Source organism: Crocuta crocuta, unplaced genomic scaffold, assembly GCF_008692635.1.
Source record: "Crocuta crocuta isolate KB4526 unplaced genomic scaffold, BGI_CrCroc_1.0 scaffold21, whole genome shotgun sequence".
Taxonomy (NCBI): Eukaryota; Metazoa; Chordata; class Mammalia; order Carnivora; family Hyaenidae; genus Crocuta; species Crocuta crocuta.
The window spans coordinates 2,013,094-2,028,637 of record NW_027527938.1 but is presented as its reverse complement, the minus strand read 5'-3'; the positions used below and the strand labels follow the sequence as shown (position 1 = coordinate 2,028,637).

The 15,544-nt window shown below is 33.9% G+C and overlaps 1 protein-coding gene across 6 annotated transcripts in view; it reads left to right on the top strand.

Annotated features, from left to right (window-relative positions):
* BCHE (butyrylcholinesterase) overlaps positions 1 to 6,781 on the top strand; it is a 69,156-nt gene extending 62,375 nt beyond the window's left edge. For all 6 annotated transcript variants that reach the window (XM_077752221.1, XM_077752218.1, XM_077752223.1 and 3 more), the window contains one exon: positions 6,050 to 6,781. In XM_077752221.1, the coding sequence (XP_077608347.1) occupies positions 6,050 to 6,174 (125 nt within the window). In that variant the 3' untranslated portion in view covers positions 6,175 to 6,781. The remainder of the gene's footprint in view (positions 1 to 6,049) is intronic.
* The last annotated feature ends 8,763 nt before the right edge of the window (positions 6,782 to 15,544 follow it).

Genomic DNA, 15,544 nt, shown 5'->3' with positions numbered 1-15,544 from the left:
ATCTTTAAGAAAGGATTTCATAAGCTTATATAAAGGAATGCTAGGAAAATTGGTTGAGATTATCATGTTATTTCAAATTTCATTAGCAAGAAAATATTTACATCAATTTGGGGAATCAGCGTGAATGATCGCCTCTTCTGTGAGGAAAATGACATATGTAGTATCTCATTCACTAGTCGGTTTTAAAATGCCCAGCTGTTTCTAACCCATGTGACTCCTCAGGTCTTAATTTTTCAAGTAAAAGTGATGGACTTTCAACCATCAGATATATTGCTGCCCAGTTCCTTTAGACGTTACCACTTTGTTCATCATAAGACTCTGCAGTTTTCAGGCTGTATTAGATGCCGCAATATAGTAGCTGTTTTTAGTTTATTGTTCAGAGAGGTTGGGGGTTAGTTTCAGGCAAATATGGGCATCTCAGAGCTATATTCGATTGTTTAGTATGCTTTTTAATTATCAGACATTATTCACCAAAATTATAATTATGTACTCCATCTGTTTGGGAGATGTTTCTGATATACCAGTGCTCTGTGTATTACCAAATGTTCTGTGACATAATATATATCCCGAGATGGATTTCAGCATCCCTTGGCAAAGCTACAGTGCTGCCCTTGTGTCCTGCGGGTGTGAATAACAATGAGGTAACATGTTTAAACTGCCAAGAGACCAAAAGAGGTACCGTTTAACATATCACAGATGGCACGTTCTTAATCTTTACCTAAAATATTTTAAATGAGAAGGTTGTACTTGAGGGACAATGAGAGAGAGTGGGGAAGATTTTCAATGACTAGGCTTATTATAAGCCAGGCGGACTTGTTCTGGTTTGAGCTTATGTGGCCTCTTGTAATTTATGTGTTGATAAAATAAAACCTAAGTATCAACAATTTTTGAAGACGTACTCCAAAATCTCTATCTCTAAATACTGAATTGGCATAAAGCAGGTTGCATAAACAAACTGCTAAGTTTCTGGCTAGCTGCCACTCCTTCCTACCCAGTGAAGAACCACTTCCTACTTGAGCAACGCTGAGCTGCATGGAAATACCATACTTTGTTCTGGGTTAGTACAGTGCTTTGGAATAGTTCCAAAGTACCTTTAAAAAACATATTTTATACTTTAGTGTTTTTTTCAGATAATTCTTCGCAAAAAGTTATGTTCAATATATTTTACAAAATTTAAAGTAAATGCACGATGTGATTGTTGTAAAATCAATGTCTCCATTAATAATCAATAATTTTTTTACATTTAAACAAAACCAGTTTGAAGCTACATGCTTTTAGGTTTGATAAATAAATAATTTAGGGGGATTAAAAAGGTTAAGAAAACATGTTCTTACCATATTTTGTGTATTTCAAGTTGTTTTCAGTCTCTGATATTTTGAAAAGTGGGTTTATTCAGATGACCTGTGCTGAAGTTTCTATGGAAATATTATTTACAAAAAAAACAGGTCTACACATAAAGGAAAATTAAAAAAAAGAAACACGACGACTACACTAACTGGATTTCTTAAGAGGGGAAATATTTACTTTACTCAAGATGGAAACCCAATGAGATTTATAAGTGCCACTTGAGCAGTAGTTTACTTTTGAGCAATAAATGTTCTCAAATAAAATGATCCTTAAGACTTGTTTAAACACATGAATTCTAGCACTTAACTTTCAGACTATACTTCAGCATATGCCTGTGCTATTATTGTGTGCACCTGCAAGAAATAAAATGTGCAGTATTTGTTTCAAACGTTATCAACAATATTCACTCAAAGTGTAACTGCACAGTACTTCATAATTGTTTGAAAAAGAAAGAAAAGGAAGTAGAGAAATGACCCATTCAATGTCAATAAGATAACAGTATTTCTCACTAAAAATGGAAGAGTGAATTTACCTAAAGGGAAAACCACTTTGACCTTCAAATCCTCTCAGTAAAGCAAAGCATTAGATCCAGTGTTTTTTCCTTTGTTTCATTTTAAAAATACAGACATACATAGAAGATATTACCACTTGGTTTCAGACTACCACCTTAAAGTGAGTATCACAATAAAGCAAGTCAATGAACTTTGTGGTTTCCAAGTGCGTATAAAAGTTATATTTACACTATGCCATAGTCTACTAGCCTATTGAGTATGTAGTAGCATTATGTCTAAAGAAAACAGTGAACAGATCTTAATTTAAAAATACTTTATTGTTGGGGTGCCTGGGTGGCTCAGTCAGTTAAGCATTCGACTTCAGCTCAGGTCATGAACTCAGGACTCAGGAGTTTGAGTCCCACATTGGGCTCTGTGTTGACAGCTCAGAGCCTGGCCTGCTTCAGATTCTGTTTCCATCTCTCTCTCTGCCCCTCTCCTGCTGGTGCTCCCTTGTGTGCTCTCTCTCTCAAATATAAACATTAAAAAAATTCTTTAAATAAAAATACTTTATTGCTAAAAATGCTAACCATCATCTGAGCTTTCAGTGAGTCATATTCTTTTTGGTGGGGGGAAGGGCTTGCCTCCTTGATATTGATAGCTGCCAACAGATCAGAGCTGGTGGTTGATAAAGGCTGAGGTGACAGTTTCTTAAAATAAGACAACAATGAAGTTTGCACCTGGCATGACTCTTCCTTGCATGAATGGTTTTGCTGAGCATGTGATACTGTTTGATAGCATTTGACCCACAGCAGAACTTTCTTCAAAATTGGGGTCAATCCTATCAAACCCTGCTGCTGCTTTATAAACTAAGTTTATGCAATAGTCTAAATTCTTTGTTGTCATTTCAACAATCTTCACAGCATCTTCATCAGGAGTAGATTCCAGTTCAGGAAACCACTTTTTTCCTCATCCATAAGAAACAACTTCTTATCCTTTAAAGTTTTATCATGAGACTGCAGCAATTCAAATATAACAATAATGAAAAGTTTGAAATATTGCAGGAAGTACCAAAATATGAAGTGAGCAAATACTGTAGGGAAAATTGTGTGGACAGACTAACTTGATGCAGGTTGCCAAAAACTTTCAATTTGTAAAAACGCAGTATCTGCAAAGCACAATAAAGTGAAGTGCAATAAACTAGGCATGCCTATATGTGATGTCTTCACCAGCCTAGCTTGAGTTTACAGTAATTCATTCCATAGTAGCAGGATAGTCATAATTCACTCTCATTCCACAGTCAGAATCAGAACCTGACAACAAATACATTTCTGATCTGTCTCATAAAGTATTATGCATCCTTTGGTAATGTTAACAAACAGGAAATTTAGTTAACAAACGGGAAAATAAGTAATGGGGACAAGAGAGATTTTCAACGAAGTCTCAAAGTACATGCATTATTTTTTTATTATAATGATCAGCACAATTCAATATTCAATTTAATCTTTTCTTCTAACTTTATCTCCATTTATAATTTTGAGTCAATTCACCTCTCCTGTAGTCTTTCTTTCTTAACTCCCTCAGCTTGATTAAATAGACTCCCCTCTGGTGAAGTACTGCTCACACTTTTTTAATTGGCAAGACATAAAGTAGCTTTATTCGTATTACTGTTTCTATAGAAAAGAAAGCCTGGCTCTTTCTTTTTCCAAGTGAGACACATCAAAGGGTATGAAAATCCTGAAAAACTTGTCTCAATATATTTATGAACTACTGGTATTGATCTAGTTGTATTTGGATTCAATAAAGAGCAAAGTTAAGAATAAATTTTTGTAAGAGGCCAGTAAATTCATTAATGGAGCTCCCAATAGATGTACAGAGCTTGATTTTATAATGTACATACCAGCTGATTTATCCTTCACAGTAACACTGCACAATAGTGATCACCAATCCCATTTACAGTTGGAAAACTAATTTGAAAAGTTAAGAATTCTTTCTCGATCACAAACATAATAAGTGGTCAAGCTAGAATTTAACCCATGCCACTCCAAATCCACAAATAATGTCCTTTACTTCACATTGTAGTACCGTGTTAACTACAAAATGATAGGTCTACATCTCTCAGATAATAAATCTATAGCCATGTAAGTAGTATTTCAATTTGGAGGAAGAGGAGAAGTAAGAGGAAGAAGAACTAATTTTGGTTTGATTTATGTCATGGAGCTCAAAGTTTTTGTTATCTTTTTACTATGGTGTACTCAGTTCCTCTGGATTGTATTAGAAAAAAATCAAATGTTTATATTTTATTGTCAATGCAGTATTATTAAGGAAAAAATTATGCAGTTTTACAAAGCATTTGTACACTAAAAAGCAAAGTATGCTGTTCTATTATGATACATAAGGAAATAAGTTTACATTTATATAACTCAGTGGGTTTGGCATCACTCTATGAACAAGAAGAAACAAGTAAATCTAAGGCTTTTTCTCTGAATATTAAAATTCATGGTGTAAGTGCTAGATTACCTATCATTTATTTCATATAACAAAAATTTTGTTCTTTCTGAATTTTACAGCCCTTACTTTGCATAACATTTAAAACAGCATTAATTATAAAAAATACAGGAGTGGATCATTTGGCATAATGCTTAGTGGCCTTCACATCTAATGTTTTTTTAGAAAAGTTCTATTATTCACAAAATAATTACAGTAATTGACCTTTTAAAAGACAATTTAAAATGGAAAATTTTTGTATGTATTCTCAAATATTTACCAAAGTCCAAGCCTTATGAACATTTCAAACAAATATATTCTAAATTACAGGGGATATTTTAATAACTGTACAAATGTTTTAAATATTTTGATTTTCATATAAAGTAAAAATGAATCACTGAATGTGCTCCATTGTTAAGAGTATGAATGAAACAAAGACACGTTTTCATGTATAATGTAGTGAGATCATATGAACTGTCTTCTCCAAATTAATATCTTACAAAGTTATAATTAATTTCAAAAATGCCTAACTGGAAAGTATATATTTAAAAAACTGTCAAGTTTTTATTTTCAAGGTAGCTGAAATAGCTCAAAATGTTGTTTTTAATTAGATGACTACAGCACAGGATCCTAAAAGTTTAAAAAGTAAGAGAACTACAAATGTGTAAAATACTTATAGATTTAAATAACTTAAACCATCTTCTAACTTTGTCATATAGATTAATATTAGAAGGGGCTCCTGGGTGGCTCAGTAGGTTAATCATCTGACTTCAGCTCAGGTCATATCTCAACAATTCGTGAGATCAAGCCCAGTGTCATGCTCTATGTTGACAGCTTGGAGCCTGGAGACTGCTTTGCATTTTGTGTCTCCCCCCCCGGCCTCTTCCCTGCTCTGCCTCTCTCTCTCTCTCAAAAATAAGTAAACATTAAAAAACTTTAATATTATGAGCATAAATACATGATATTAGAGGTTTGTATTCAAAAGTTTTTATTATTCACAAACTATTCTTTAATGGAATAGATTCTCAAGGTTTCAAGATGCTTGTAGTACACATAGACTGCTTTTTGTTCATTGCCTCACGTTAAATCTGACATAAACACTCCTTTCTCCTGACACATGCATACACTTTGCAAACTACTGGAAAACAGAGACCATCTTAGTCATTTTTCCAATTTGTAAAGCAATTAATAAACTGCTTTCATGTAGTAGTAGTTTCAATAAGCTGCTTTCAATGGCTAGGCATTGTTGGAATTAAAATATATAGGGTGAGTGTAAAATCTTTATGGAATGTCAAAGTTACCCTTATGCATTAATAAATATATATAAATATTTTCATCAGAAATGATAGTTTGCTATATGATTATGTATATAAACGAAATGCATTAAATGCATTAAGAAATGCATTTAAGAAAAGATAGTATCTATATATATTCTTAGAAACTAAATATATGTTCTGGAATATAATTTGACATCATATATTAATTCATGTTCACATTTTCATGGTATGTGCAATTTATGCATATATATTATTTGTATTTCCATGTAATGTATACAGTTTTATTAAAGCTTTTCAGGTAGTGAAAGAGGTGATAATAAATAATAAAAAGTAAAAAATTATGGCACAGTGTACTTGGAGAAAATAGCATCTGTAATCAGAATTATTTTTCAATTAATGTAAACAGATTAAAATTTAGATTAATACAACTTATTCCATGTTTTACAGGAAATATTGATGAAGCAGAACGAGAATGGAGAGCAGGATTCTATCGCTGGAACAATTACATGATGGACTGGAAAAATCAATTTAACGATTATACTAGCAAGAAAGAAAGCTGTGCAGGTCTCTAATTAATAGATTTACCCTTTATAGAATGTTCATTTTCCTGTAGATCAAGGTAAAAATATCAGTAGCTTTCTTACACACCAAGTAAGAAAGCTATTATACTGCTGAAACAAAAATGCCAGAAGGATAATATCGATTCCTCACATCTTTCACTTAGTATTATACCTAGCATTTCAAAACCCAAATGGCTAGAACATGTTTAATTAAATTTCACAATATAAAGTTTGACAATTAATTATATGCATATTAAAATGGTTTGTAACTTCAAACTCTCTTTCTTGAATAACTTTAAGAATTTTTTCTCTCAAAAATTACCTGTATTCTATTTTTTGTTGTGTATGTATTTTTATTACCACTCATAAAAAAGGTACCTTTTTAAAATAAACTAGGTCTTGAGGGGCAGTCGGTTAAGCATCTGACTACAGCTCAGGTCATGATCTTGAGGTTCCTGAGTTTGAGCTCCATGTTGGCTCAGAGCCTGGAACCTGTTTTGGATTCTGTGTCTCCTTCCCTCTCTATACCTTCCCTACTCACGCGTGCGCTCTCTCTCTGTCACTGTCTCAAAAATTAAAAAAAAAAATAAACAAAATAAACTGGTCTTGAAACACTGCACACTATTTTCCTTTACAATTTCCAATTTCCTTTAGGTAATTTCCTAAATTAGGTAATTTCCACAAATTTCCTTTCCAATGCAATTTCCTTTAGGTAATTTATTAATTTAATGTCAATATGAGATATTAAAACAAACAAAAGATAATTGGTTCCCATTGCTTTTTATAAAAAGGCAAGAGGGAATTGTAAAATAAAGGTCTTGGTCACTTTGAAATACCTAATGACTAACACAAAATGTTGCTCTGGAGAGACAAAATTTAATCAAATAAAATTATTTGTTTTTATTTTTTTTAATATGTATGCCTCAAGTCCCCAAATTATATTCCTCATTCATTCAACTCTTGCCCTTCCTCACTTCCCCGCTCCCGATTCCTCTCCAAAGGTATACATCTATAAATTTCTCTCCCTGTATCTTAGAAATAAAAAAGTGCAGGTGAGCAGAAGCTTAAAGTCAGAAGTTCTATACCATTGGTTTAGGGGAACCCTTGCCTGGACCCAGAAACATTAGGATTTTCAAAAGGAAATTATTTAATTCCAGGAGAGAAATTGTTATACTTTCTTCAGACAATTGATATTATTTTATAACTTAAAAAAATTACAAAATTGTATTTACCAACTGGCATGGCAACTGAAGACATTATTGAATAAATTAATTGAGTAGTTCACTAAAGAGAGAAGTCAGATATTTTAAGTTCCAGAAAAGGGGAGTACATATTGATTGTGTTAATTAAGTATTGAAAACTGGCACCCAGGATAGGACAAAGTGAGTTCAGACCTATGGATTTGTTCTTGAATTTTACTGAGACAACACTTGACTTACTCTGAAACTTTTACCCAAATACAACAAGGGTCAATGAGCACATGAACCCTTCTGTATTTGTTCTGTAAACAGATATTATGAATCCACTGTGTCCAGCACCATTGCAGGAAGTTAGGTTAAGGCTTTCAAAGAAAACACTGTGTAACAGAGCTACACAATTTCTCTTACTATGAATGCCATTTAAAAGGCAGTTTCAGTGCAGGATTTTAATCCAGGGACCCTAAGTGAAAGGAGAAAGTTCTGCATGAAATGAAGGAAATTAGTACCTCTGAATACATCTTGGAGATTTGCATTTCAGCAGGCTCATAGATGAAAGAAGTTTTGGGTTTCTCAGATACTAACGGTATAGAAGTATTAAAACCTCAGAATGGCATAAACTCTTCCCAGAAATCAGAGTATGGGGACATATTAGCATAAATTCACAAAGCCAAGGTGGTTATTGCCTAATCTGGTAAAATTTTAAGGAACATTTTTCAAAAGTATAAGGAAAAGTTATGTGTGAGGTCACAAGTGAACAACCAGTATCCCAACACAGCCTGATCAATTACTTAAGTGAAAACATTTTTATTTCTTGGGGTATGGCACTCTCCACAAGAGTTTGCATTATAACATTTATTGAAAATGGATCACCATTTATGGTTTGGTACCTATGTAATACATATAAGGTTTAAGGCAACAAGTCACATATCTTAAAAAAAAAAGTACCATTATAACTGGTTTTGTTTTTCAAGTAAGTAGGCTGCCGAATATTATCAGCATGAAGGGAAGGTAATTAATTTCTGACCAATCAGAAATTAAATTTCATGGATGTCTTAACGTAACTGCAGCTGTGACACTTATAGCAGAATATTCAAATAAATGAAACCTTTCTGACATTGCTTAAGAAAGATGACAAACTCATAGCTAGTGAAATTCTGTTGTGTTTGTAGCCTTACTGAATTGAGCAAAAGTATTCTCTTTACAAAGAGTTTGTTTTAAAATGAGGATGGTAAAAAAATAAGACATATATTTTTAAACTAAATGTATTTAATATAAATGTAAGCCAGCAATGCTGTTTATCAATAGAATCTCAGTAGAAACTTGAGACTGTTAAAGAACCAAGTAAACACCGGATTTTAAAATACACACACACAGGTACATACAGGACTATTTTATTAATGTCCGACAAGTGATCACATTGAAGGATTCACTGACCAGTCCAACGATGGGGGAAAAACAGGAGGTTTGACATACAGACAGTCCCCAACTTACGATGATTTGACTTAAGATTTTTTGACTTTGCAATGGTGTGAAATCAATAGGAATTCAGGAGAAACTGTACCTCAAATTTTGAATTTTGGTGTCTTCTCCCAGGCTAGCGATATGTGGTATGATGCTGTCTCGTGATGCTGGACAGTGGCAGCCACCCGCAAGTCCTGGTCAGGCACACAATCAAGAGGGAAAACATTTGCAACCAATACCCAGACAGGCTGTTTCTGTTTTTCACCTGCAGTACAGTATTCAATAAGTTACATGAGATATTCAACACTTTATTATAAAATATGCTTTCTTTTTTTAAATTATTTATTTCTGAGAGACAGAGAGAGACAGCATGAGCAGGGGAGGGTCAGAGAGAGAGGGAGACACAGAATCTGAAGCAGGCTCCAGGCTCTGAGCTGGCAGTCAGCACAGAGTCCGCCACGAGGCTCGAACCAATGAACCATGAGATCATGACCTGAGCCTAAGTCAGACATTTAACTGACTGAGCCATCCAGGTGCCCCACACTTTTTGTTATAAAGTGCATGGGTGGCTCAGTGGGTGACTGACTCTTGATTTCGGCTCAGGTCATGATCTCATGCTTCATAGGTTTGAGCCCTACATTGGGCTTTAGGCTGGTGGTGCAGGGCCTGCTTGGGATTCTGTCTCTTCCTTTCTCTATCCCTCACCTGCTCCCTTTCTCTTTCCCTCACTCAAAATAAATAAATAAACACAAAAAAATAAGCTTTCTGTTAGACAATTATAGCCAACTGTAGACCAATGTAAATGCTCTGAGCACATTTAAGATAAGCTAGACTATGCTATCAAGTTCAGTAGATTAAGTGTATTAAATATATTTTTGACATGATATTTTCAACTTACAATGGGTTTAGTGGGATGTAACCCTATTCATGGTAAGTCATGGAAGATCAGTATCAGAAAAGGAGAGTTCATGATGGTCATATGATGGTCATCNAAAATATATATTTTATTAATATATATTTATTGTGTATTAATATATAATCATAAAAATATTATAAAATTACATAACATACAACATATATTATATTAGGACCAACTGTGATAAAACACAATAGTCACTTTGACATATTGACAAGAGCCACTATAACTGGAAAATATTTTACTTATAAATTGATCAAAGAGACACATAATAGACCGATTATATTGTCAAATACTTTGCGAGGAATATTGTCAATCAAAATGTAAGGAAGGCATTACAGGTTGTAGGGGACGGAAAAGGTAAAACCTTTAAATAGCCAAGCCGCAAATCTAATACTATATCCCAATGTGAACAACATTTTCCTGAAAAAAAAAGAAAGAAAAGGAAGGAAAGAGGGAAGGAAGGAAGGAAGGAAAGAAGGAAGGAAAGAAGGAAGGGAGGGAGGGAAGGAGGAGGGAGAAATTCTTCAATTAGGCAATAGCTTCCATGAATTGAGCTTACCTTGTTCTGTCTTATCCTTGGTCCAAAATCTCACTATTAGAGTTACCAAATGGTGAAATAATAAAGCAATAGAAGTCGTATAGTGATTTTTGATGTGAATTATAACACAAATAGCCATACACACACAACACAGAAAGCTTATTTATGTCACCAAAGAAACCTAGTTTCTTCTCTAGGCATTGCCCATTTTCATAGTCCACTTAAATCTTTTACAATTACCCTGAAAGATAGAAAACCTGAATTTCCAAGGCAATTAAATGTCAATGTTTTGATATTATGAGATTCATCACTGGATTCCCAACTAGGAACTGCGTGTACAATACTGCCATGCTGCATGGTGCTTGTTGACTCTGCAGATAAATGAAAGGATAAGATACAGTGGAGGTGATGGGTCCCTCAGTGGCTCGGACAGTTAAGTGTCCAACTCTTGATTTCTGTTAGGGTCATGATCTCATGATTCATGGGATCAAGCCCCTCATTATCTGGCAGACAGTGTGAAGGCTGCTTGAGATTCTCTCTTCCTCTCTCTCCCTCTCTCTGTCTGTCCCTCATTCATGCTCTTTCTCTCACTCTGAAAATAAATTATATTAAAACAAATTTTTAAAAATTTTAATGTTTATTTCTGAAGGAGACAGCAAGACAGAGTATGAGTGGGGGAGGGGCAGAGAGAGAGAGAGAGAGAGAGAGAGAGGGAGACACAGAATCTCAAGCAGTGTCCAGGCTCTGAGCTGTGAACAACAGAGCCTGACATGGGGCTTGAATTCATGAACTGTGAGATCATGACCAGAGCTGAAGTTGGCCACTTAACCAACTGAGCCACCCAGGTACCCCCCCTCAAACTAAATAAATAAAATTTCTAAGGGGCGCCTGGGTGGCTCAGTTGGTTGAGCGTCCAACTTCAGCTCAGGTCATGATCTCACAGTTTATCAGTTAGAGCCCCAAGTCCAGCTCTGTGCTGACAGCTCAGAGCCTGGAGCCTGCTTCGAACTCTGTGTCTCCCTCTCTCTCTGTCACTCCCCTGCTCATGCTCTATTGCTATCTCTCCGAAATAAAGAAACATAAAAAAATAAAATAAAAAAAGAAAGACTAAAATTAATTAATTAATTCAAAAAATGAAGAAGAGGAGGAGCAGGAGGTGAAGGAGAAGAGAGTCTCCATTTGGAATCAAATTTATCCAAATGATCTATAACTTGAACTTTTTCAGGCCAGAAGTGATGAAATAAGAAATTGGAGATAGATAGTTAGATAAGTAGATCAAATTTTAGATAATTTTACATTGGTATAGGGATATTTACCTCAGTGATTTTCAACCTTCATCCTCAACTACATTTTAGATTTCCTGGCTATGACTGTTGCCTGCACATACCAGACCAACTGAACCAGAATCTCTGAGAGTAGAGTCTAGCTATCCATATAGTTTTTTTTAGTTTCTTAGATTATTCTAATTTTATCAGGCTGAGACATACTGATTTCTTTTTTTCTATGATAACACTTTGTCTTGGCAAGTTTAAGGATGATACTTTCTCTAGAGAAAAAAATCATAGGTCTTAGGTCAATAATTCCCAAGCTCTGTTACATATTAGAATCACCTCAGAAGTTATTTTGAAAAAAATCCCTATATCTATGTCACACCCAATACCAATACCAATTAAATCACGATGCGAGGTAGGAGCCAGGTATCAGCATTTCTTAGTGGTTCCTGATTGATCCTAATATACGGCAAAGGCTGGGAACTAATGGCCCATTCTAGATGGTTAATTTTAAGAACAGGGAGAGTATTCATGTTGTTTTAGTACTCAGAAGCAGATAATATAAAACTTGCAATTTTATGTGACATGAAGTATATTTGTTACTGATATCTGAGAAACTAATAGTTTTTCTCTGAACAAGGAAATGAACAGATTACTGAATATGTGGAATAAATTTGGAGCGCATGTTTTCTTCATCTAAAAGAAATCATCTTTACCAATAAATATAGGATTTGGATAGAGATATGTTTGAAAAATACGATGGGTAATTGAAATATATATAATATTTTATGGTGGTTTATATAATAGCAGTTATTATAGAAGATCATTTATTTGCATTGAGGCAACCAAAACTGGCTCAACTGACAATAATTGATAACAATAATTTAGATTCAAATAAGGAGTCAGAATTTTAATTCTCATTTTCTAGTGTCCTTTTCATGAAAAAAGAATTTTGAGAGTCTTGTGAATTCTCAAAAATGCAAGCAGGTTTTCATTCTTGCCAGAGCCACAAAGAGATGTTGTTAGGATTAATTACTTAATGATTATTTAACTAAGTAGGTGAGGACTAAGAGTTGTTTTTCATCTCAGAAGAATTAGCAGAAGCTCCNGGGTCTTATTGAAGATGTATCTGGAGAATAATGTATAATAATAATGTATTTAATAATGTTAAGCATTTTAAAATCCTTGAAAATGAATAGAAAATTATATCTATTATCTATCTATCTATCTATCAATGTATCATCTATTTGTGTATCATCTCTCTAAAATTGCCACTCCCAATTTTAGGAAATGTGGGCAGTGGTGACCAGTAGAATGTGACTAATATATCTCATCCTACTTGAAATATAAATTCAATGTCCTTGTTTAGACAAAGATGTCCTTAATGTTCTAGGTATGTCTAAAATTTAGACAGACTTCTTCCTCTATATACCCCTCTGATCTCCTGTTTTTTAGAGCATTTATATTAAAAATCTTGCAATAGTAAATTCTTTCTCTGCCTTTTTGAAATGTATGCAAATATCCCAGCCTTTTATGAGTTTTACTACTCAGGAAATGCCTTTCTGAAGGACCTATATACCAGGGCTTCAAAATTAAACAGTAAAAGATATAGTGGCTCTATCTTCCAGTCTCTCCAACTTCAGTGAGAGGTAAATACCAAACACAGATGCCTTAATCACAGATAAAAACATGTGCAGACTCAAGAATAACTCAGTGTGCTGAATGCCTGCTGTCAGTCAACAACCCCCAAATGTCACCTAGTACTCTTCTGCCAATTCACCTCAGCACTTAAAACCCTTACTTCTTTTCTTTCAGCAGAGTTGAGGTCAGTCTGTCTCCACTACTGCAATAGTCTTGAATAAAGTCTTCCTTACCTGTTGTATTTTATCCAGTGCAATTTTCACCTTAATGCTATAAACTAAAATCCTTTAAAATTCTTTAAAGTGCCTGGGACACAGTCACATTTCTAACAATTTTCTATGACCACATCAGAAATATACGAACATTTTCTTGTCACACATATTCTTCAGAAAGAGTGATCCCTCTGACAACCTAATAAAAAAGGTGACAGAACTTGATTTCATAAAGTGTTGAATACCTATTTTTTGGTGATTTTCCCCCTAATATCTTTTAAACCTTAAACAGATAATAATTTGTATTTCTGTGTTAATCTCAAGTTTTTGGCATCTTTTATTTTTAACATTTCTTATATTCTGACATTTTTCTTCCTTTCTATATCAAATTTAAGTTTTCATGGTCATACTGTTTTCCTATTAGAATGACCATGAGCAAATGGATTCTCTCATTTTGCATATAGGATTTTTAAATATTTTTCTTCTCTCCTTTACTCTTTCCTTTTCCTTTTTATTAATGCAAAGGAATAACTACAGATCTTTGTGCTGTTGTCTAGAAGCCACTAGACATATAAAGGATTACATTTACATCTGAAATGCATATTTCCATTATACTGCTAGGCCTTTGGGAACAGAAGAAAAATAACATTCTCATAGAGAAAGATTTAACATGAAGCTAATATAACTTAAACTTCAGGAATCTTCACTTGCAAGAACTCCTCTGAAGGCACTATATGTAATTTTGTATTTGTAATTTCATATTATTTTTTTAAAGAGGTTTACTAGAAAGATAGGAGTTTTTGGGAGGAGTACAACTTGATTTAGCTTTGGTTTTTCACCATCAACAGAAATGAGTCTTTAGTTTATAGTTCCAGGCACAAAACAACATTTTTAGTCCAAAAGGACTCTTCTTCCTCCACTGTTCTTAAAGATATTTCCCTGGTTTTCTTTAGCTGCAATGTGTTATCTTTGTTTTACAACATTGTAATATGCTAATTTTGGAGTTACTATCTTTGTGCAAGGTAATCAGTAAGTGAAAAACTCAAATGCTAACATCTGCTGTGGTATTTCAATTTTAAACCAAATGTGTGTATAATATTCTCTTTGGTAAGTGAATTAACATTTTCACATAACTGTGAAAGATAAAATGTTAATAATCTCCCTTGGAGTTGCCCCTTTGAAGTCATGTGCAAACTATTAAGTTAGAATTCTAACAGAACACCATTCCTTCTTCAAGATTTTTAAAGCTTTCAAAGACAGAGAGTGACTACCATGTCCCATCTCTGTTTACCTGGTATTACAGTCTGTTAAAGAGGCAACTATTTATTTATCTTGGAGTAGATCGGAGGCTACCAAGGAATGCATTTTACTTTACTACTCTGGTCAGAAATACTCTGATTTGANTTTACCTGGTATTACAGTCTGTTAAAGAGGCAACTATTTATTTATCTTGGAGTAGATCGGAGGCTACCAAGGAATGCATCAAATTCCAGAGCACCTAAACTTATTGACCAATGCTTGGCATTGTTACACAGAATTCCGCTCTTCCATATAAAATTTTTCATCACTTGGAAAACATTCTTTTTTCTTTTCTTTTCTTTTCTCCTTTTCTTTTTTCTTTTTTCTTCTCTTTTCTTTTCTTTTCTTTTCTTTTTTTCTTTTCTTTCTTTTCTTTTCGTTTCATTTTCTTTCGTTTCGTTTCTTTTCTTTTCAGATAGAGCACAGGTAGGACAGGCAGAGGGAGAGAGAAACAGTATCTTAAAGAGGCTCCGTATTCAGTGTGGAGCAATCTCATCACCCTGTGATCATAACCTGCATGGAAATCAAGAGTCAGATGCTCAACCAGCTAAGCCACCTAGGCGCCCCTCTAATGATGTCTTTTGATTATCCTTTAACTCTTTTAAACTGTGACTATCTCTTAGAAGAACAAAATTTAAACTATTATATACTAATGTCCTAACAAAACATATTTGATTTATCACATTACTCTCATCATTGTCAATTTAAGTGAGTCTGGCTTGGATCCATGTAAAGAAATTTTGTAGTGGGATGTTTTGGGACCTTCTCCCATTTAACGTACTCCTACTAAACAAATTTTATTTTATTTTGTTTTATTTTATTTTGTTTTTTTAAGTTTATTT